Source organism: Sebastes umbrosus, chromosome 8, assembly GCF_015220745.1.
Source record: "Sebastes umbrosus isolate fSebUmb1 chromosome 8, fSebUmb1.pri, whole genome shotgun sequence".
Classification (NCBI taxonomy): Eukaryota; Metazoa; Chordata; class Actinopteri; order Perciformes; family Sebastidae; genus Sebastes; species Sebastes umbrosus.
In genome coordinates this window covers 9017346-9042124 of record NC_051276.1, presented here as the reverse complement: position 1 = coordinate 9042124, position 24779 = coordinate 9017346, and the positions used below count along the sequence as shown (strand labels likewise).

General features: G+C 42.6%; 1 protein-coding gene and 1 long non-coding RNA gene across 6 annotated transcripts in view; one reads left to right on the top strand and one right to left on the bottom strand.

The window, feature by feature from the left end:
• LOC119492522 (tight junction protein ZO-2-like) overlaps positions 1–20601 on the top strand; it is a 79481-nt gene extending 58880 nt beyond the window's left edge. For 3 of the 5 annotated variants that reach the window (XM_037777019.1, XM_037777016.1, XM_037777015.1), the window contains exons 11-23: positions 377–527; positions 696–804; positions 5058–5277; positions 6515–6699; positions 6777–6872; positions 6986–7065; positions 7532–7742; positions 7893–7993; positions 10228–10446; positions 12167–12274; positions 14545–15027; positions 15399–15484; positions 19274–20601. In XM_037777019.1, coding sequence (XP_037632947.1) covers positions 377–527; positions 696–804; positions 5058–5277; positions 6515–6699; positions 6777–6872; positions 6986–7065; positions 7532–7742; positions 7893–7993; positions 10228–10446; positions 12167–12274; positions 14545–15027; positions 15399–15484; positions 19274–19424 — 2200 coding nt within the window. In that variant the 3' untranslated portion in view covers positions 19425–20601. Of the gene's footprint in view, positions 1–376; positions 528–695; positions 805–5057; positions 5278–6514; positions 6700–6776; positions 6873–6985; positions 7066–7531; positions 7743–7892; positions 7994–10227; positions 10447–12166; positions 12275–14544; positions 15028–15398; positions 15526–17857; positions 17883–19273 lie in introns of those variants that run through there. The other 2 variants (XM_037777018.1, XM_037777017.1) reach the window with 2 other exon arrangements.
• Positions 20602–24107: 3506 nt separating this feature from the next.
• On the bottom strand, positions 24108–24729 carry LOC119492524. The gene is made up of 2 exons (XR_005207799.1): positions 24612–24729; positions 24108–24480 (listed from the first exon to the last, which is right to left on the bottom strand). It is a non-coding gene; the product is annotated as an uncharacterized LOC119492524 (long non-coding RNA).
• Positions 24730–24779: the final 50 nt, after the last annotated feature.

The window sequence follows — 24779 nt, the reverse complement described above, 5'->3', positions numbered from 1 at the left end:
TGCTCATTTCAGCAAATATCTCTGCAACACGATACATGGACGTCTTTGACATAACGTCAACACTGTAACCTCTTCACATTCTGCTGATAATGTTAGTTCATCTTTTGAATGTTTTAAAATAATATTCTGGCCACATCTTACATTGCAACCCCCCTCCCAATCCGCACTGCCCAACCCGCAAAAATATGTGTTAATCAACCACCCCAACCTGACCTGCAAACTGCCAACTTTATGTGTTATAGTTGCACAATTGTCAGGACTGAGGACTGACATTTTGCAAGAGCCAGATTTGTATGGAAAATGTGCACATTTGCTTTGCACTCTTGTGTTAGTAAACCCATATCATTAATGACAGCATGTACGTTCCCTCCCGCAGGCCAAACACGGTGATGGTGAATTTCCAGAAGGGAGACAGTGTCGGGCTGAGGCTCGCAGGAGGAAATGATGTTGGCATATTCATTGCCAGTGTCCAAGAGGGCAGTCCTGCTGAGGAAGAGGGCCTGCGCATCGGAGATCAAATCCTAAAGGTACCTGGTCCAGACACAGTTTATTTCCATTTCATAAAAAAACAATAAACTCAGAGACGACATAGTTCAAATTGCAATGTGAATGTGAGCTTACAGGAAAAAATATGAGTGTTATTCTCTGAATAGCAATCAGTCCTAATTATTGTGCCATTTGTTTGTGTGTTGAAGGTGAACAATGTGGATTTCCAAGGTGTTGTGAGAGAGGAAGCAGTGCTCTTCCTGTTGGAGATTCCTAAAGGGGAAGTGGTCACCATCCTGGCACAGAGCAAACCTGACGGTAAAACGTTCCCTCCACAGAAGCATAGTCTGACTTACATTTCTCACATTAAAACTATATTATATAACTTTATAACTATATATATACTGTATATATTACAGTCTGTAAGGCAGATTATCATGACATTTAACGAGCATGTTCATGATCCTCAGAAGAGGACCCCTTCTTATTATTATTATTATTATTTTCAGCCCCCTAGAAACGTTCTTCTTTTACCTCTTTGGACCAAAATGTCCAAATTACTAACAACATATCATAATTTAATCATTTTATTGGATTGCCATAAAGTTTACTGAGCACATTCATGCTCCCAAGTCCTTATAGTTTTTCTCTAGTATCACCCTCAGGACAAACTTATTTATATATACTCACTATATACGATACATCCCCATGAACACACACACACACTGTAGTTTATTTTGACTTGGTATCACATACACCGTCCTGCTGCCCCAAATACTCACTAGAGCATCAAATGCGAGTAACGTTTGATAAAACTACAGTGACCAGCTGTTTTAGGAAATAACTGAGCCTTTTTATTGTTTTTTAAAGATGTTTATCTCCAGTAGGACCAGTGGGCTTGAAGCTGAGAGCCACAGACAGAGACAGTACAGTTATAGTAGGGTAGTTTTTTTTACTAGAAATGCTAGAAATGATGGAAGGTGTTATTCGGAGCCGTTCTAACTGACTCAGTTGGAGGCTTGTCAGTGACTTGTGGAATATCCCAGAACACAGTGTACTTTCCCCACAATGCTCTGCCAGCTGTCACACTCCCACCACAGGACCATAGTCTCTCTCTCTCTCTCTCTCTGATGTTTCCATTTAATGATGGAGATACCAGCTTGGTCCCCCAAGGCTTTTAGACCAGATCAGGCTAGTTTTGGTTCAGCCAACCGTGACACACATGGGCACATGCCTCCAACTGTGTTATGTAATCAGCACATTGGCCCCCTGAGCTTGTGGCTCTGAAAAAGAAAAGGGGGCTTTGGCCTTTTTATTGGGAGGAATTTATTTATGAAGCAAAAACACACATCACAAAGTGAAGCAGAGCACTGACATGACATGAAAACTGAAACTCTTCAAAGTGCAGCACTGTTGAGAGGACATTTACGTCATCATCAGAGAGAGTTGGCAGATCCTCAACATAAATAAAACAAATGGCAGTGGAGGAGATGAGGTCACGGTGGCGACTGCAAGGTTCATTTTGGATAGGAAGGACTTTTTGGAGGATTTTCAGGTTAGAGTTACATTTCAGGACAATCCATAAAAGGTCCTCACAAGTACAGCACAACAAATGTATGTGTTTATTCTGCAAAATAGATCTTCGTTAGTTCAAACTTAAAGCCAGATCACAGACCACTCAGCATCCTGTGCGAAGCTACTGGCAGCTATGGGCGGTGGCGGCTCCTAAAGAGGTTAGCGTACAGTAGCTGCTGCCATAGCAACAGTTCTATCAGAAATGGAAAGTATTTCCTCATTGAAAGAAGAGCAAAGAACGGCACTGAAGGCTTTTCTCAACGGAAAAGATGTTTTCGCTCTTCTCCCGACTGACTTCGGCAAGAGTTTGATTGACAGGTGGTTCATCCAAACCTGCAAAGTATTTTTTGAAAGTGCCTGCCCTTTCCCAAATAGTTTCCAGTGACGGCTTCTCAGATGGTTCTGTGTAACAAACCGTCTGGCGGGTCAGGATAGTAATGTAGTGATGTTTTATGTGGAGTGAGCACTGCGCCGCACTCCGTTTAAATAATAGCCTTTTAAATGTTGCATTGCTTTTCAGCAACTGGTCATATGGTAACTTAGGAGGCAATTTGCCCTTGTGTGCTCTGATTAATTTGGCATGCAGTTAACACACCAGTCATAGTTTGGTTTTAATGAAAACTCAACTAATGGCATTTGTTCCTGGTGTTCTTCACCACTGTTTTGGAAGAAGGACATAACGGGAGTAACAAGCGAGTGCTGTGCGGTGGATCTAATTTATGCAGATTGGTTCATGTGGATTTAGAAAAGTGACAGATAAATATTTAAAGAAACTTTAAAGGGGACATATCATGAAAAACTCACTTTTTCAGTGCTTGTGCACATACATCTGGGTATCCGGAGCGCCTTCCAACCCACAAACTGTTAAATAAGACAACCCAGTCAGTTTCTTTGTGGGCTGTCTAAATCAGAAAACACGTGATTCAACAAGCCAATCAGATTTGGCTCCCCTTCCTATGTCACATGCAGGTTCAATAGAATATACCCAATATTAAGCCAATCAGGGGAGGGTGGCTTAAAGAGACAGGCACTAAAACGGAGTGTTTCAGACAGAGGGTGAATACAGGTATATTCAGACAGACTAACCTGCAAGTCATTGGACTGTAGGAGGAAACCGGGGAAAACCCACGCTAACAACGGTGAGAACATGCAAACTCAACACAGAAGGGCCCCAATCCGTATTTGAACCTGCGACCCTCTTGCTGTGAGGCGACAGTGCTAACCACTGCACCACCGTGCCGCCATTCAGACAGAAAGTAATGTGTTTTTTGAACATTAAAGCATGTAAACATGTTCTAGTAGCAACTAAAATACTTTAAAAGGGATATATCATTCTCATTTTCAGGTTGTGCTCAATTTGAGAACGAAATTCGGTGTAGTATAATGTTAGTGCACAATATAATTAACACAAACAGCCCCCACCCCCGCCCTCCGCCGGGCCAAAGCAGTCAACCTAGAAGAAACACTGCATAATATGTTTATAATTTGGAGGTGTACTCAACCAGAAGAAGGTTACGCAAGGGGAACCCTTTGTTTTATATATTCTATCAGTGTGTGTTTGTGTGTGAGATTCAAGTAGACTGAATATATGCTGCAGCTGAGTCCACAGTGTGTATGAAGCCTCGTGTGCAGCCAGCCGGCCTCGGCAGCAGTGGATTGTTGTCAGTATGACTGTTGCCTCTGTTGGTCCTTTTGGGTCAGCGCTTTTGTCGGACCACACATATCAAATCAGGAAGCCTCGCAGGAGCCCGGAGCAGGCTGTATAGTTTATTTCCATGCAACAGTCAGACAAATATGCGCATTTTGGTTTGATTGTGCAAACAAGACTGTAATTTTGTGCATGGAAGTTCATTCTTGACCTTTGGAGAGAACAGTACATGGAAGGAAATAGTCCAAGCTCAAAGGTCCACTTACTAGTTCTTTTTAGCTTTCCAATGGGAATTATTCTGCAAATGGAAATTGCTCAGTTGTCATCACGGAGCCCAAATGTGGAATTTCAGACATGATGGATCACAAGTAATTTGCAGTCTTCCTCTTCTCTTCCTTTATTGGCACATTGCAGCATATGTTGATGTGTTACTGCCCCCTGTAGAGCAGTGAAATAGTGTGAAACTATTGGCAGGAGTGTCTATCACATCACCCATGTGCGCATGGCATGCATGTGCGTCCTCGTGCGTCCTTGTGCACGAGATAAACCAAACACGGATCCGCTCACAGCTCCACAGCGCTACAAGAGGTAAAAAAACAAAACACAGAGAACCTTTAAAGAGAACATATTTTGCTCATTTTCAGGTTTGTACTTTTTTGATTTTCTCCCGAAAAAGTCCAGTCTGCTCTGATTGGCTTGCGAGTGACAAGCACATGATAGGTCCCCTTTAATGAAATGCCACGAGTGGCTCATTCACAGCTATGTGGCAGGTAACATCCAATCATAATCACACCGTTTTACAACGCAACATTATCACACTTATCGCTGTAGTTATCGCTCCCTCCACCACCCCAACCTCGTCCTTTTTTGGTATTTCTGGTTGTTGATTTAACTCCGATTTAATATTCATGTGTGTTTATTTGGGGGGATTAGCTCTCTCAGCAGAATCCGCATCACTGCTCGGATTCATTGAGAGCTCCCTCAGAGAGCGGAGCCTTATCATTGACTATAAATGGTCCTCTGGCTGAAATGTAATAACATTATTAGACCCTCATATTTTTAATAATTTTAATTAAAGTGTCTGTTGGGAAAATAAGTATACATCTGACACCTTAAGGATTTGCTGTCTCTATAGAGCAGTCCCAACAGTGTAATTAATACTTCAAAACTTTATATCCAAATTCATCACAAGGGTCTAATGGTCAAAATAGACCAGCAGACGTCACTTGAACTTGGAGAACGTCTGAGAACCTCAAGTTACTAGCAGTCATCACTTTGTCTGAGCCTCATTCGAACTCTTTTTAACGCTCCCTTCTCTTTATCCCTCACTATTTTTTGGTTTGTCTAGTCTATAATGATATCTTGGTGTCGGGGCGTGGAGACTCCTTCTTCATCCGGACCCACTTTGAGTACGAGAAAGAGACTCCTCAGAGCCTGGCCTTCAGCCGGGGGGACATCTTCAAGGTGGTGGACACCCTCTACGACGGCAAGCTTGGCAACTGGCTGGCAATCCGTGTTGGAAAGGACAAGCAGCTGCTGGAGAAGGGCATCATCCCCAACAAGAGCAGGTAGGGTAAGGGCCATCAGTGTCCTCCAGAGGGGCTGAAGGCCTCAGTATGATTCAAAGAGAGTGCTTTTCACATCATTTAATTGCATCTGAAACCAGCTCTCTCTAATGGCGGAACTGGGTGGGGGCTTCGTACAACAAATTCAAACCGGCAGTCTGACCACTTTATGCAGCGATCGCCTGCATGATTTATCAAGTCGAGACTTCAATGACACCGACTTTATTAAACATACCATCATCACCAGTTTCAAACTGTATAGCCTCACAGAGACCAAGAGCTATAGACCCTATTACAGCCGACATCATCAAATAGACTGGAAGCTACAGTGACTCACTATCACCTCTCAGAGGAACAAGTTGTATTACAAGACAGGACGGGCCGGGGCTAGCTGGTTAGAATCCTCATTTCAGTAGATATCTCTGCAACACAATACATAGACGTCTTTGACATAACGTCAACACTGTAACCTCTTCACATTCTGTTTATAATGTTCATTTTTTTAATGTTTTAAACTAAAATTCTGGCCAGATCTTACACACTTTAAATAGCAGTAAACCATATAGAATAGAAGGTCACTATTACAGTGTTCAGGTCCTAAATATAACTATAGAGGAAGAACCTTAATCATTATAAAATACTATAATATGTGTGCAATATACTGTGAACAGTGTCCTCTGAATCTCTCTCATTAACAAGCCTACTTTCAATGGCACGAAATTAGGAAGAAGGATGCACAGCACTGCTGCACCCCAGTAACATTACACTAATTATCCCGAGAGGGTTGCTGTAATTACAGGTCCGGAGCCCAGAGGCTGAGTAAATCACTGGCATGAGACAACACATGTCCCAGTTTGTATGCTTTAGTATGAGTCTTGTGTCTTTTGATTATACCACACAGTCACACTGGGGAAATGAATGTGGACTTTAAAATGCCCAGAGTGTGTTCAATTAATAGCTAATGAAGTATAGGTTATTTCTATAGCATTTATCTAAAGGAGATGACACAAAGTTCTCCCACAATAAAAGACAGAGGCAGCGGACATAAAGTACAGTCACAATGTATCCATCCATCCTGACCTTGGGCGAGAGGAAATCAGTTTCTATTGCATGTACAATCTTTGCACCGCAAAGCTTCAGAACTGGATTTACGAATGTAAATGAAAATGAATGTCATTTATGAACGTGTATGTGGATAATGAATGGATTAGTGACAGTTGTATTTTGTCGTCCCTGTCAGAGCGGAGCAGATGGCCAGTGTCCAGAGCTCTCATAAAGCCGTTGCGGGCGATCGAGCGGACTTCTGGCGGTTGCGAGGCAATCGTTCTCTGAAGAGGAAGGACCTGAGGAAGAGCAGGGAAAACCTGAGCGGTCAGACACTGGCCACCCGCTTCCCAGCGTACGAACGAGTGGTGCTCCGAGAAGGTGGGCCCGACAGTGTGTAAATGATGTAAGTGTTATAAACCGTGAACGGCGTTGTAACTGACAGCGTGTCGTTGCAGCTGGTTTCCGGCGTCCCGTGGTGCTGTTCGGCCCCATCGCCGATGCTGCCAATGAGAAACTGGCGTCTGAGATGCCTGACCTGTTTGTTATTGCCAGTGAGTCTCTACCAGCCTCTTTCTGACCATGTGTTTGTGTGAGAGAAAGTCTTCCTTCCCAAGTGAATAGATGTCCTATTACTGCTTCTAAATAACCTTCCTATTTATGTTAGAAACCGAGCCGAAAGACGCCGGATCGGAGAAGTCCTCAGGAGTGGTTCGCCTGAACACCATCCGACAAATCATCGAGCAGGTGCCCACTCAAGCACACACACACATGCACGCACACAATTTCAGTCTAAAACATGTCCAATACATTTATTTTAGGAAAGACCTATTAAAGTTTATCAATTTTTATCCCTGAAATGGTAGATTTAAAGGATTTTCTCAACCAACTACCTGCATCATACCATAACCAACCCCTGAACACCTTTCATTCATCCAACCGTTTCATTAATGGTTTAGGTTAACAGTTAGTTAGTAAAACACTTTTACTGAGGAAGTCTCGTTGAGATCATAAAATCAGAGGACATCAAATAAAGGTGCTAACTAGAACCATATAGGGCGACGGTCAATATAAAATCCGTGCCTATCCTCCTCTGGCTTATATGTTAGGAACATATAAGCCAGAGGAGGATATACTCTGAGCTGATCCACAGCTTGCCTGGTGAGACAACCTTTACCTTATGTCCCCCCCCCCCGTTCCTCACGCCACACAGGACAAGCACGCCCTGCTGGATGTGACACCCAAGGCAGTGGACACCCTGAACTACACCCAGTGGTACCCCATTGTCATCTTCTTCAACCCAGACAACAAGCACGGCATCAAGGCCATGAGACAGAGGATCGTCCCCAACTCCAACCGCAGCGCCCGCAAACTCTACGAACAGGCCGTCAAACTGAGGAAGACCTGCTCTCACTTATTCACTGGTACAGTAAAAAACACACGTGCAAGACAATTCAGTCAGGTGTAATACACAGTAGTAGTAGTAGTAGTAGTAGTAGTAGTAGTAGCGCTGTAGCTGTGTTTTTGCTGTTATTTGAGTGTGTATGCTGAGTTTGGATGGTTTTCTCATCCAGCCACCGTTGATCTGAACTCAGCCAATGACGCCTGGTACGGCAGCGTCAAAGACTCTATCAGAGAGCAGCAGATGCAGGCTGTGTGGGTTTCTGACGGCAAGGTAAACACACGCACACGCACGCACACACACACACACACACACACACACACACACACACACACACACATTAGACAGTCTCAGTCCATCATAGTGTCTTTTTTTTTTTTACCACTCCTGGAGCTCCAAAGTTGTTTTCTAATTCTACACATGGAGTCAGTCGATTGTACAAGTATGCAGACTTTAACTTCTCAGCCTTACTGGAATGGAAAACAGATTTAAAAACAATACAAAAAAACAAACAAACAAACAGAAAGTCATATAATTTTAAATTAAAATCATAGCAGGAGTTTTGTTTTATTTATGAAGCTAGTAGCATGAACTGACTCACTGCACATTTTTCACTTGGTAATTCACCCCTTAATACTTTTCTGAGCTGGAAAACAACATCAGTGTACTCGAACAGAATCAAATGTTTTATCTTACTCACCAGCTTCATCGCTAAAATCACAGTGCCACCAGTTTCGCAACATGAACAGTCAGATCTCAAACCAATCCTTTGTATATATCACTTGCATATCAGTTACTCGCCCCGTGTTACCTTGAATTCTTGAAAGAACTTTGTTTCTCTCGCTGCACGCCTCCACGGTGAACGGAGAATCCAAAAACGGAGAAAAGTCTTGATCAACTGAAGTAAATGGGTGACCTCGCGCAGCTGGATTCTCGTGATGTCACGAGATCACGAGAGAATTGCAGGATCACATATCACACAAAAATCCATCTGGTCAGGCTTTAAGTAATACGTTTGTGTCCGGCCAGCCAGTGACCAGACCAATCAGCATCCTGTTAGGAGCTACTGCAGCTATACGGCCATGGTTTAGGTGTGTGTGACGCGACGATACAGAGAGGCGACTGTTCGTTCTAGATTACAATGGCAGCTCCAGAAGAGGTTAGCGTAGATGCTGCTATAGCATCAGTTCTATCAGAACTGGAGAGTATTTCCTCATTGAAAGAGGAGCAATGGAAAAAAATATTTTTCCCAACTGGAGTTTGATTGACAGATGATGCATCCAATCACCTGCCAAATATTTCATTTCAGAGCTTGTCCTTTTCCAAACAGTTTCCAATGACGGCTTTTCAGATGGCTCTGTGTAACAAACCATCTGGCGGGTCAGGTTAGTGAACGGGGGCGACGTTTAACAACAGCAAAACTATTTAAAAACATCAGTTTTTTTACTTGCCATTTATCCAGTCGTATGCTCACTACTTCCCAAACACATGCATCTTCACTAAAACCTTCCTATTTATCACTATTACTATTTATGTTTTCGGTTTTCCGTACGTCCCATTCTCTAATTTCTTCAAATTTGGCACAAATATCCGCTTAGACTCAAGGATGAACTGATTATATTTGGTGGTCAAAGGTCACTGTCACCTCACAAAACACGTTTTTGCCCATAACTCATATGACAATTTCACAGAAATATCTAACAGGATAAATGACGAATTGATGACATTTTGGACAGACATGGTTGTAAACTGCAACTTGACTGGTTGGAGGAGGCGTACAACCATGAGGCGGTAATCTAGTTTGATTCTCGGTTCACCGCGGAGGCATGCTGCGAGAAAAACAATGTTTTCTTCAAGAATTCAAGGTAACACAGGGCGAGTAACTGACATGCAAATGATCAATTTGGGAGTGAAGTATTCCTTTAAAGTGATCCCCGTCCTTCACGCACAACTATGATCAGTATAGAAGGTCACAGTTGAACGGACATACTGTAGCTCTAGTGGACATTTACAACAGATGTTTGGGTATTAACCTTTACACTTTTGCATCCACATATATTGTTTAACTCATACTGTAGGTTTAACTTTAAATATTCTGTCTGATCACTCATGCATAGTTGCCCTGTCTACCATTTATGCCAATGAGGTGTTGAACACAGTTCAACATCAGCACAAGCTACATCCTCCTAAATGACAATACAGCTGAATCAACACAAGCTGGACATTAGAGGAAGGATTTATCACAGTGTTAGACTGCATTAGTTGTAGCTGGGTAGTCTCCTTAGTCTGTAGTGGACTGAGTACCCTTCTATCTTCCTGTCACCTTCATAGCAGCCACCTGTGTGTGCGCTCTGAGCATGCTCACTGTGTGTGTCTTCCTACTTCCTGCCAGTAGTGCTCTACAGCTCGGCTCTGTTTGTCTTTCTTTCTTCTCTCTTGTTCTTGTGCTATCCGTCTGTCCATCCTTCCTTCCTGTACACCCAAGATCCATCATGTGTCTCTTCTAGCTGGAGGGAGTAGAGAGTGATCTGGACTGCCAGGACGTGGAGCGTCTGTCCTTCCTGTCCGCCATGTCCGCCGACTACCTCAGCTTGGACAGCCGGCTGACCTCCGACCTCGACGACACCGCCGACGAGGGCGGGGCCTACACCGACAACGAGCCCGATGCGGAGATGATGCACATCTCCGCCATCAGCCGCTCGTCCGAACCCGTCACAGCCGAGGAGGTCAGAGTCACACACACACACACACACACACACACACACACAAACCTTCAAGCTTCCATACAACTATTGTGTAATAAAATCAGTTCATCTTTTTAACTTTTATTATTTAGCGATTTAAAAGTACTGAGAGTCAGAGCAGTTTGAACGCTGTTTGTGTTTAGTGTCGACCATGAGACAGAGCAGCTCGTCAGACCATTCGGTTCTTTGTAAACCAACAGTCTTTAAAATCACTTCTTTGACACACAGGAGGTCAGTGCAAATGCCTGAGAAGTGGAGTGGTGTGATCCACTTTCTTGGTCTTAGTGAGGATTGAATCAGCTGCAGCTGTCGGATTCACTTTTTTTAGGCACCAAGATGTCAGGCTTGATTTGTGGTTGTTAGCATCCGGGATTCAAGTTGAGCACTGACTTAAATACAGTGCTTTAGTAACTGGACTCGGTTACTTCCCACCACTGCTTATCAGCCATCCCATCGCCCCGGCTGAACACTAAAGGGCCTCAAGACTGTGGATCAGCTGCTCAGCTGAGATCAGACCGTCTCGCTCGCTGTCCCTGTTCAAATTACTCTTTTGCATTTCAATTTCATCAACAAATTTCATGCTTTGATCGTCATTTTCACATTTTATTTCTACTTTTTTTTTTATCTCAAGCGCTACTTGACTGTCTTAGCTAATTAGTACTATATGATGATATGTATTTGTTGAAGATGTCGGTCATATAAACTGATAAAGACACAGCCTGATGCAGACCTCAGTTCTCCCAAGTTTTCCCCCTTTCACTCACAGGACGGTGCTGCCATCTGTAGTGCAGACAGGAGATTACAGCCTCAAGTCTGCCATGACCAGACAATACAACCATCAGTAGCTTCTGTACAGCTGTTGTATATAGTTTACCAGAAAATGACGTGAGACCATCTTTAAAGTCTGTGTCTACAATGCATTGTATGTAATCTATAATACATAATAATAATAATAAAGTACAGAAGCCCTGACAGGCAAGTGAGAAAAGACTAAATTCAGGTGATCCATTTTCTAAGTCAGATCTAAATAGTTTTAGATCAGATCTTCTTTTTTTTCATCTGTGAAACAGGAGGGGATAAAAGTGCTGGTAGGTGAAAAGTTTGAGTTTTAATTTACATAATTTGCTGACCCACAGTATATGTTCCTTGTGTTTAGAGTGCATGGAGAAATTAAAAGTCACCTAGAAGAAAACATGAATGCTTTTACTCCTATTTAGAACATGGGGTAGTGGTGCACTTCAGCCTCTTGTGGCCGAAAATGAGTATTACAACAACAAATACTTTAAAATATGATCCCAACCCCCCCCCGAAAAAATTAAAAAAAACAACCAAAAAAAAACTGTTTTTAAGTCATAAACACAGGAGAGCAAACAATTTAGTTCAGACTTAGAAAATGGATCACCTGAGTTATCAGGTTAATAGGTACACGTGTGCAATCTAATGTTTTGTACAAACACAATGAGGTGGGACAGAAAGAATCAGAAACATGGATAGTGTCTAGACTACACATTTCAAAAGGGTCACTTTCAGATGTTTATTTTTGGAAAAACAAAAATCTAACTGTCAAGACGAGTTTCCCTTTCAGGGCTTTGGTATTCTGGGATAAAAGAAGATTGAACTGAAAAAGATAAAAAGGAGCAACAGTATGCAAAACAACCCCCCTCCCTAGTCTAAGTGTGTGTGTATGTGTGTGTGTGTATAGATCTTGCGCAGGTACAGTCCAGACATCAGGAGTCGCATGAGGAAAATCAGCAGCCGTGAAGTCCTCAACAGGTCCAGCCCTCCACCTGTCTACTTACCAGACAGCAAGGTGAGGGACACATCCAGTACATCTGTACAGTCATTATTCAGCTGTTTCTGTGTCCTGAAACATCGTATGTGTGCCGGACCTTTGTTTGAGTTGGCGGCCATCTGTTCACTAAACAAATTCCACAATGAACTACAACTAAGAAACTAAGAAAAGGAAACTACCTGGTAACACAGGCAATAGTTTCTGGTAACACTTTATAATAACCATCATTTATAAATGGCATGTTGATAGTTAATTAAACTTAGTTAATAGTAACTTTACTGTTAAAAACACACAACCCCTAGGCGCTTAGCAGCTACATTTTTAACCTGACAGAGAGAGACTAGACGAGTGTGTGTTTTTGAAGCTAGAAGAAAAGTGGAGTTAAGAGGCAACATAAAAAAAGTCTTAGTCTTTAACAATATTATAAAAACCTCAGCAACGTAAATCTTTTGCCCTTTTATAATATTGTGAAAAGACTAAGGCCAAATGTAAAAAAAAAAGAATACGTACCTTTTTATGTCGCCTCTTTACTTTTCTCCTCACTTCAAAAACAAACACACTCGTCTGGTCTCTCTCTGTCGACTCATAAATCAAGCTGTTCCACTTAGTGCTCCCCCTGGAGGCCTGGACAACTTCCGTTTTGTTGACTGGATGTGCAGCGTTTTTCTGTTGCATTTCTTTTTGGGGTTTGTGTGTTTTTGACTTTGCTGCATGTCAAAGTCTGCAGCACCTTTTTTTCATTTGCAGCACGTTTCCGTTGTTGTATTTCTTTTGGTTTTTCATATGTGTTATTTGAATTGGCCTCATTTCTGAAGCTGCAGCACGTTTCTCCTAATGGAAATGTTTAGGGCCGTTGTAGCGCGTTTGCCCTTGTCGGTCACCGTAAAACAGGTACTTCGCTAACACATTTGCCATGTCAACTCTTTAAGATAACATGTCAGCTATAGCTAACCCTAACCCTGCCCCCAAGTGGCCAAAAAAAACAGCTTTAACTATATGACAAAAAAGTTATGTAAAGATATCAAAGTCAAATTGGACAACATGTGCACAGAAAGCATTCAGCCTCTGAGTTGAATCTGGTTGGTTGGGACTGTCTGTATCACACAACGTGCTGGTTGTGGTTTGTCGTGTTACAGTACTCTGCCTCTTATGATTGCCTTTCAAATGAAGCTCTATTTTAGTTGCGGTAGGGTCTAACAAAGTATGTTAGAGTCCACCATCCTCAACTCTTCCATTTCACCGAAACAAATGCATTGTTATATATTAATCAAATATGATATTATTTCTCAGTAGCAAACAGTAAGTATGACTCTGACTCTAACCTCCACATGCACCCCCGGCAGTTCTTTACCTCCATCGAAAGGAACAAACGGCCCTTCCCTTTGAGGAACGGTCTGATATGGAGAAACCACTCTCACTTCAGTTCAGACTCCTCCACCGTCAGCTCATTGGACCAGATGGGTACCCAGAATTCCCCTCCGTTATTGGTACATGGTGGTGGGCTTGTGTGTATAGCAGTGGTGTTTAAGCTGTGGTCACGTTTTCATTCCAACAACACATCTCGGCAGCTGATATCAACGATTAGTGTTTATTATCTCTATTCAAAAGGAAACAGTGAACGTTGCTGAGGAGCTGCTGTTTTGGTTGGAATGAAAACGGTAACTTATAGCCAACGTTTTGAGTGTAGCTTTGAAGTCGGATCCACAGTGTTGTTAGACAAGTTTGGTTTTTCATAAATACTGTCGGTCTTTTGGTGTACACCCTAAATGATCAATCCCACATTTTATTTTTCCCAAACTTTATATATATTTTATAGATCCACTAGACTAAATGCCCCACTAGATCTAGTCTTGTTCGTGGAATTTGAAAATTGTAGAATATGAAAATGTTATCCATTCGTTCATTTTCAGCCAATTTTCCAGATCACGTGTTCTTTTCCCCTGTTTAGTCTTCCGGGTCATCCTAGGAGATCCTGAGGTGTTACTGGGATAAACAATCCCGTCTTCGTTTACTGTCAAAATCAAAATCAACACAAAATCAAGGAAACATTTTTGGATAAACAACCCAATTAAGCCTGACAAATCTTTCAAAAGTAGCTTTTAGCCCTCAGTGGGACTACCTGCTGTGGTAAACCCAGAGAGTCCTAAAAGCTGAGGTGGTGATAGTTGTCTCAGTATTGATCACACTGGCTGCTTAGATTGTGTTACATGGTTTAGTTTATTATGAAAGTCCGAGAACTGTGACTACCATCGTCTGTTCTGGCTCTAACGCTTCCCCTCCTTGTTCAGGTGAAACTGTCTCTGAGGGACGATCCGGTCCTCGTATCAGGCTCCACCAACCCACACCATCACCACCGTCATCACCACCCTCCACCCCCCAGCTCCAGCCGAAGTTACGACTCTCCATCCAGCAGCAGCCCCGCCAGCAGCAACAACGACCCTCCGCCGCTCATCTCCCGTTCACCCGCCTCCTCCTCCGGTCCGCTGCCCCTACCTGCGGCTCACCACTTCAACTCCTGCAGCAAACCGTGGCCCCAGGGAGCGCCCCAACCACCCGCGACACCCAAGCCCAGCAGCTGCGGGAGCACGGCAGAGGCTACAGTTCACTCGCCTGTGGCAGCCTGTAGGCAGCAGGAGGAAGCAGTAAGGGACAACCCTGCGGAGGATCCGTCCTTGAGGTCCTTCCTGGGGAAGATCAAGGCCTTCGAGAAGATGGATCACTTCGCCCGAGCCCAACGGATGCTGGAACTGCAGGAGGCGCAGAATGCCAGGGTGGGCATAGCTCAGTGTTCCCATTGGTCATCTGTAGTATCATGAGGTGTATTACACACACCAGAAGTCAGGCACGTACATCGGCTCTGTAGGATTTTTACAGTTAACACTTTGTAGATGTGTAACTATGGTGATTAAACATGATTTTCTTGGCCGATCATGATATTTCTTTCATACCTTGTTGCACTAGTTACAGTGGCTTGATGGAAATCAAATGGAGAGCAAAGTGCAGACCAAGAGAGTATTGTTATAGTGAGCATATGACTGGATAAATGAGACTTGGTTTATACTGCAGGAGTTGTGTGAGAGTTTGTAAACTGATTGTGGATACCAGTCATAACAGACTTTAATCAACTAATCTGTGTTTCCAGTTGGAGATTGCGCAGAAGCACCCAGACATCTATGCTGTTCCTCTGAAGACAGCCAAGCTGGATCACAGTCGCCCACAGCCTATCGGGTAGGCTCACTACTGCCATACGACTGTTTCCAAGCTCCGCTGTGAGTGTGCTTGTCAGCATGTTTGTGTCTCTGAATTATTAATATTCCGTCATAGTCTGTTTATTTTTTTACCGCTAACGCAAAAAAAAAGAAAAGATTGACGCACGTAATGCGGAACCGAATTCCACACACAAGTTCCGCTCGGAAACTTATAGCCGTACGCTAGCAAGAGTTAACAGCTAAGCTTCCAGTTTACAAGATGTCACTGATAGTGCAGCCTGAGAGGCTTGGTATTGTTAGGGAACGAGGAAATTCTAGAGAGAGAAATAATGCCAATCAACTGACATAGAAGTTAATACTAGATAAGACTACAGATTATTATCACATACAATGTCTTTACAGTTGTAATCCTTAAGATTTCCGTCCCGGTTGACTTAGAGACACCAGTGGTTTGTGGTTGTAACAACAAGTGTGTTTTACATCAAACACTCTGTGAGCAGCGCAGTGCAGACACTTTAATAAAGCAATCAGTTCGTAATCTTACTTTTTCCATCATGCGAGAGCAACCGCCATCAGATTTCACATTGCACACACAGTCAGGCAGGCTGTTCTCACACACCGTTCGTAGCTATACCTACGAAAGTAATGCAAGGAGACGTTTTATTTATTTGTCGTGTAACTTCTGTACTTAAGTTAAGCCAATTTCGTAGTTATTTTGACCCAAACCACAATCTTGTCCTAAACGTTACTAAGTAGTTTTGTTTCCTAAACCTAACCAAGTTGTTTTCAGTGAAGACGGAAGTTTTTTTTTTTTTTTTAAAAGACTGTATGCATGTAACGTGCTGACACAGTAAAAGGAATTATCTCACTGTGGCTGCGCCTCACTCTTCCATCACTACCTGCAAGATTTAAAGAGGACATTCTGTATCATGCTCATTTTCAGGTTCATACTTGTATTTTGGGTTTTCTACTAGAGCATGGTTACTTACACATTATTTTTCTCATACTGTCTGTCTGTATTCACCCTCTGTCTGAAACACTCCTGTCTCTCTAAGACCCCCTCCTGAAAAAAGCCCAGTCTGCTCTGATTGGCTTGCAAGAAAAATATGGTGCACCTTTGCAAAGGTAATTCTCAGTACCCAGTACCCCTCAGTAGTGGGTGGAGATACTCAGATGAAGGGCGATATATTTATGTGACAAGGGAAGGGGAGCCAAATCTGATCTGCCCTCAGATCCCCCGCTTAATATGTCCCCCCCCCAATGTTGAAACGAAAACTACACCCTACACCTGATCCAGCCTGTTCTCATTCCCAGGGCACCAAATACCGACGCTTTGTCACGGCTGTCGGCGTCAGAAACCGACGCTTAAGGCGCCCTTTAGTGTCTGTATGAGACGCACGGGGCTTTCCATTAAAGCTGAAGTAGGTGAGATTTTTATAAAACGGTCGCTATATCGTGACAGTAGTACATGAAACAGGTAACCTGAAAAAAATCATGTGCCTCTGTGTCCTCCGGTGTCCTCCGGTGTCCTCCGGTACTCCTAACGGCATCTGTAAGATTTCACTTACCGGAGGAAAACATGCAGTAAGAGCTGATCCGTCTATGAGAGCCGGCTGTCAATCACTCGCGAAGTCCGACCAAACGTTCAAACTAGGCAGCGCTGATCAAATATGAATCAATATTATGTTACGTTAATGCCTATTTCTCTCCTCAAATGTTTTCAGAATCATCTTGTAGTGCACGGTTTAGCTGTAAAATGAGAAAGTTTTGACGCTGCCGTCATTGTGAAATCTGGTGAAGGAACACCAAGTTCCGGTCACATGACCGGAGCACAGCCAATAGGAACGCTCTCTCTCTGAAATGACCTGTGATTGGTCAAAGTCACCCGTCACGGGCTAGATTTTCTAAACCCTGAAAACAGCCATGAGGAGGAGCAGAAATCTAGTTTTCTCTCAGAACACTTGAATTACAATATGTTGAAAGGTTATTATGGAATTTTTGCCCAATGATGCCAAAAATATACTGCCTACTGCCACTTTAACTACAATGTAAACTCGTTCGAGTCAAGATTTAAACGCTCAGGGAAAGTGCGCCGGGAGTATGGTGACGTAGCTTCAAGAGCGAAAAGAGACACACCAGGCGGGCGGGAGGGGAGGTGGATGGCTCCAACAAACACAAGGCTTTCATCCAGGAGACCACTGTTCGTGTCCGGTGCATCTTGTTACAATCAGCTGTTCGTTCGTGTCCCGTGTTCACAATGTTCAGTGTCATTTTCACTGTACAAACGTAGTCATTTTTAAGCCCAACCATGTTGTTTTTTTCCTAAACCTAACTATAGTGGTTTTATTGCCTGAACCTAAGCAAGTGTTTTTGTTTACTTCACAACATTAAGCATGTGTTAACTGCGACCGAAAAGAGTGACGCCGAGGGGTCTGACAAAGCGTCAGATATGACGAGTTGGGATGAGAATGCGTTGTCTGATCCTAGAATCACCCCCTGCCCCCCCACCCACCCCTACTTTCAAAACTCATCGGATCTGCACGAAACACGTAGGTGACCTATTTTGGATTGAAAATGGGTGAGAAGGTGACAAGTTTGCATGCCTGTTGTTGAGATATTTTTTTCTGGACCAAAGTGGTGAACCGACTTTGCCAAACTGACAATCAGTAAATACTAGGGCTGTCAATGGATTAAAATAGTTAATCGCGATTAAACGCATGATTGTCAATAGTTATTGCAAATTAATCACACATTTTTTATTTGTAGATAACATGGCAAACTGCAGCCCAACAGGCTACAACAGCTGTCAGTGTGTCAGTGTGCTGACTTGACTATGTTCAATCAGTAGGGCTGTACTCTACTCATTTTTTTTTTCCACATTCAAAGCTTCTCTTGAGGTTTTCCAATGAAGCTTTGAATGTCTATCATCATATTTTATGATGTCATCACCCTAAAAAATTGGATTTTGTGTTATTATGGTTATGTAAATGTACTTTCTGGTGCTGTTAGATGGCCGCTAGACCGCCCCGTTAATACAGGTGCGTGCCTTCCTTTTGTGTTTTTTGACCGCAGTGAAAATGTTGTTTTTGAAAGGATAAACGCCAACAAATATGGATTGAAGCAGAATATTCCATTAGATAAAACATGTTGTAAATTTTGGAAAATGATTACATCAATCTTTTTTAATACATTGTGACTTTTGGACTGAGAAAATGAACGCTACAGAGATGGATTGAGCGGCGCGTGTGTGAGAGAGAGAATACATGAGGACTTTGCCCGCAATGTTACTGTAAGTTATTTATGATAATGCTTTTAATGTTAACGTCATGAATGAAGCTTCAACCTATTCGGTACAGCCCTAGTTCAATGTTCCACTGTTTTGCTACTTGTATAAAGTGCTCGGCGCACGCTTCAGCAAAATGCCTCTCCTCTGTCTTCATAACAGTCGATGCATGCGACCGAAAAAATCATGCGCTATCAGCCCGAGGTAACTGTGATTTTCTGAGTGGAGTCCAATAGTCTTTTGCTTTCTGGTCTTCATACAAGTTGTGTATCTTCGATACGGTGATGGCTCTCGAAAGCAGTTCATATGTGTAGTCCTTGGATGCGATCTGAATTATTTCACACAGTTGCGTTAATGCGTCAAAGAAATTAATGGTGGTAAAACATATTTGCGTTAACTCGTTATTTTCATGTTAACTTTGACAGCCCTAGTAAATGCATAATGTTGCCAAGGCTAGTGAAGCACAAATTAAACTTGGAAGCGTGGCAGGACTCAGTACAGCTTGTATTTTCTGTGTCCTTCCAGCTCCAGCTCCAGCTCCCGTACTGAAACCCAGACTCCTCCGTCCTCCAAGGAGGGACGTCCCTTCTACCCCAGCGAAGAGGAGCCAAAGGGGGAGGCAGCGCCGGGATACTACTCCGCCAACTCCTTCCAGTACCAGGACACCCAACTGTAGGGTCAGCACACAGCAGCTGTGGCTTCCTGGACATACATGTTACACATGCACTGCATATGCAGTCTATTTACACACATACCATTCCATCATGCCCTGCACAAGTAAGCTGCTGACCTTGAACTGACTCTCGCTTCTTTGATATTGGGGGAGGGGGGGAGGGAGGAGGGATAGGAACACACTTTTAATGGTCAAAACTGAGTGATTAGGAACCACTTGTTTTCTTGCCTATGCAACTCTTCAGTTTGTGCACAGCAACTGAAGCTTATTGCCACGAGTTTTGCCCTCACGAAAACCTCAACAAACCTAAAAACCACAATGCGCTTTATCACATCTATCCCCTTCTTTTTTAAGCTCCTATTATTGCCAGCTACGATCAACAAAATGTTACGTATATATTATTACATACAACGTATATATGTGTGTATATGTATTTAAAGTCAAGTGTTTATACTCTGTCTTTGCATTCCTTCGTATATGACAATGCCTGTGTATACATACAGTATATATATATATATATATATATTATCTATATATAGTCTATCTAGTAACACTGGAATTTGTTACAATTTTTTGAAGTGCCTTTTACTTTCTTAGTCCCATGAGGTTCGGGTTGTCTTTCCTCCGCCCCTCAGCCACCCAGCCGTATTAAAACCTCTGCTGCTGTCAAGCTTAAAGGGAAACCAGGGAACCAGTGACACCAAAATCTCAATGCTGTCCCCACACACTGTACTGTCTGCTGTCACCACCGGTGACGAATAACATACCCACAAAAATACAGTACATACCCTGCAGCCAGTCCTATCTGCCATGTGTAAGAAAGAGCCAACACGGTCTGATCTCTAGAATCCAAATCGAGAACAATATCAGTTTAAAACCAGTTTGAAACTTTAAAATTGAGATAATTAGAGTTGGTCAAAGTTGTAATTGGTAAAGGCCCAGTCACTCACAGGCAACAGCAATTCATTTCAATGGAATCTGCAAAATTGGTGGACAAGCTCGCGTGGTGAATATTTTGCAAGTTCAGTTTTGGTGAACTTTAACACGGGTTATTCACCGATAGTATATTGTCTTGACAGGGCTGACCTTTGAAGGAATGGAGAGCCAGAGAGTCCAAAATAAAAGAAGCTATCATAGATTATTAACTGTGTTGCACTTTTATATATAACCTCCTCTGTCAGAGTATAAACCGCTCCACAAGAGGCAAGGATCTTAATACATCCATGAGAAAGCTCGCCAGCTACAGTTGTTTGTTAACTAGTCCAGTGAAGAGTAACCAAGTGTCACCAAGCTGGTACCAAGCTGCTATAGCTCTAGCACCACCTATTCTACTTAGGACGTGCAATGAGTTTTTTCCTGTGCCCCTTTCTGGTGTGACTGGGCCTTAACATTTCCTTTTTTCTTATTGTCGCCGTCTTTGGTGCTCAGCATTTCATTGCTGTGCTGTTCTCTTGCACTGTACCTCTCAGCCAAAAAAAGGATTTGCCAGTCTTAAAACTGTGTGGCCAGTATAGTGTGATGTCTTTTGCCTTGGAATGTTGTTGTTGTTGATGAAGTTTCTGCAGGTGGTCTCCCTCTTCTGTCTGTTCAGCCATGGTGGCTATCACTGCCTATATGCTAGCAACCCCGTTAAATGATGAAGTTGGTGATATTCTATATTTTTCTTATCGTCAATAAATCCCATGTGCAGACCCAAAACCAGCAAAGAATGTATCTACTAACAAGTATTGTATCCAACACCTGATATATCTTATTCCTCTGTGCCATAGAGCTGCATTGTTGTCCAAAAACGATGAGAGACTAGACGAGAACACAAACTATTCCGCTGCTGAAAATAGTCCCAGACAAATGCACTATACGACAACAAACTATATATTTGTGAGCCTTTTTAAACAATAAAAATATGTCTTCAGTAGGAACCAGAAAGTATTGAGAGATGGACTAAAGCAGTGTTGATTTTGGTCTTTATGTGACAATAAGAAGAATATAGAATAACACCAGCCTTATCTTTTCAAAGCTGTGTCCCACTTCGTATGAAGACTGCAATAAGAGGAGCGGGATCAGTCCTCTGAAGGTAGCCTATGGCTGGATGAACTTGATATAGGGGGCTATGAGGCGTTGTGCCTAGATTTTTACACAGAACTCCTCTTCACGACACATTCTCACTCCCAACTCGTCAAATACAGATGCTTGGTCAGGGGCCGTACGCTTCACACTATGACGCTCTAGGTACCCCTTTAGCATCCATTCTGGACGTGTCAGGGACGGCGTGTCAGTTTCCACCCGTTACATGCATAGTGTCTTCACAGGAAACGTGCAGTTTCCGCTCGTACAGAGCGTACAGAGACACTGCATACAGTGTCTTTTCAAAATCAACTTTAGTTTTTCAAAAGTACTTGGTTAGGATTAGAAAAGATTGTGGTTTGGGTTGAAATAAGTACATTTGTTACGTAAAATAAGTACTGTGTTACGTAATTTACGTATGCTGCGTTAGTTAAGAATGTAAATTACTTAAAGAAAGTAAGGTAACATGAGCATCATTATTAGCCAGCAAAAAAGTCTGCTGAAGTGGTTGGGTCAAACCAACACAGGACTTTCACCCAGCTGACTGCTGTTTGTGTCCTGTGTGAAACCAAGTCAAGGTTGACTCATTTTACCTTGCTTTTGTTATGTAATTTACATACTTAAAACTGAAGTAGGCGAGATTAGAGCAAATATGATTAAAAAAAGTTATTTTTATAAAACGGTCGTTATATCATGACAGTAGTACATGAAACAGCTAACCTGAAAAAAATCATGTGCCTCTGTGTCCTCCGGTGTCCTCCGGTGCTCCTAACGGCATCTGCAAGATTTCACAAATCGGAGGAAAACATCCAATCAGAGCTGATCTGAGGTCTGCTGTCCATCTTCTGTCTATGAGAGCGACCAAACTCCGACCAAACGTTCAAACTAGGCAGAGCTGATCAAATATGAATCAATATTACGTTAATGCCTATTTCTCGCCTCAAATGTTCTCAGAATCATCTTGTAGTGCACGGTTCAGCTGTAAAATGAGAAAGTTTGTAAAGCTGCCGCCGCCATTGTGAAATCTGGTGAAGGAAGCGTCAAGCGTCGGTATTTGACGAGTTGCGGGTGAGAACGGGCTGCTCTTCAAGACCTCAAGATCAATAAAGCAGGACCCAATTGAAGGCCCTCATCATGTCATTTGATTATGTGGTGCATATTCTCAATCCAATTTCAAATGAGATGAAACAAGTTGACATAGTAAGCTTTCAGGGCCCCTAGCGTAGAGCCCCCCCCCCTTAGTGGCAATCCAGCCTTGTCTGAAGGACTCCTTTTTGGGCTGTGTCCTTCCAAGGGGGAAGGCTCTGAATTGAGACACATCTTCTTTTATTATTCCAAACAAATGCTTTAAAAGAAACTAAATTAAACACGTGACTTCCTGTATGCCAGCAGACATTTCCCTACACAAACCACTACCAGACACGGAGAACAGCAAAATCTAAATCTTTAACGAGCTGGCTGAATCATTGTCGTCTTCTATCAGTCGTCCACAGAGTTGAGCAAAACAAATTTACAAATGTATACACCCAGAAGGAAACCTGTGATCGAGGAGTTTAGTTCTGAAGCCACATTTTCTATGTGATGGGGCGTGTGCGCTCTGCCCTGGTCTTGGTGTCTGTGGTGGAGGCAGTCAGTCGTATTTGGCCTGGTCTCCACCATCAGTGTGAATGAATGGTGTCGCACATGTTTCAAATATGCTTGATTGTATATCTCAGCTCACCTCCACACATGAGCTACAAAGTGCTTACCGTCAAAATCCAAGTGCTAATGAGTGACGTCCCTGACAATGGACTGGCATCGAACTCATAGAGTATACTGTAATGTGTCACGGCAGAGGGTTCTATTACAAATGAGACGGAGAGAATGAGAAGAATGAGAAGAATGATTGGACTGTGTCTGCTGAGTTTTTCCATGTTCTCACCTTAAAACACCAAATAAAACAAAAAAGTCTTAACCACGTGTAGTGTATGTTCTGTGATCATTTTCACAAACAGGGATTTCATAATTGATTAGTCTAACTCGTACACCTGAAGCCTCATATTAGCTTCAGATGAACTCTAAAACGCTGTGGATTCTGCCCCCATTACCAGGGGTCAGCAACCTGCGGCTCCGGAGCCACATGCGGCTCTACAGCTCCTCTCCAGTGGCTCCCTGTGGATTTTAAAAAATGGAAACGAATAACTGTTTTTTGTTTACATTTTCATTTTTATTTATCATTGTTGTAGGTCTATGGTACAACGGAGTATTAGGGCCACATTGAGGAAAAAAAATAAATATGAGATTTCGAGAATAAAGTCGTAATATTACGAGAAAAAACTCGTAATATTATGGTATGAAGTCATAATATTATAAAGTAGTAATTTTACGTGTTATTTTCTTTTTTTCTCGTAAAGTTATGACTTTACTCTCGTTATATTACGACTTTTTTTCTCGTGAAGTTATGACTTAATTCTGTAAATCTCTGATCTTTTTTCCCTCAATCTGGCCCTGATATTCCATCGTACATTTGCTCTTTGGCCCTCACTGCATTGGACTTATATACTATACACTTAGACTATAAACTGTGTTACCTTCATCACAATGCTCCAATGTTTTGCGGCTCCAGACAGATTTTTATTTTTATTTTTGCCTAAAATGGCTCTTTTGATAATAAATGTTGCTGACCCCTGCCCATTACAGTCAATCCATGAAAGCATTGCTTCACTCTCAGGATGGAGAAGAATGATTACAGCAAACAATAAATCTTTCAGCATACACGTGGGATGTGATTATATTGCATTAAGATGGATTTCAAAAACTCCAACCCTATCCTTTCCTCTGGTGTTTATTCCCCTTACTCATTGTGTTTGAACCTCAACAGTCCTGCTTTCTGGCTGGTTTATCCACCTAAATGTACTCCACTTCTGTCAAATCAGTTGACATTTTTTTTCTCTCTTTGCTTTGTGGCTCAGAGCAGGTCGACCTGATTTGAGGGTCAACTAAAAAAATAAAAAAGCTGAAAACAGCATTGATAGAAACAGGATTAGGAGGAGGTAAGCAAGTGCAATCAATTTGTTCATAACACTTTGATTCCAAACTAACACTGTGTGTAGGCGTAAAACCTTTTTGCATTGGCCACGCTCTTACCTTCATTAACCAAATATTTCAGAGGGAACCAAAGAGATGGATGGCCTGGTGATGACGATGGAGATCAGCGGAGAGACCTCAAGTGAGGAGGACGGCTGCAGACAGTTCACAGCGCTGGGCAGCCGAGAGGCCGAGGAGCTGGGCCGCAATGAAAGCCAATGGCCTCAA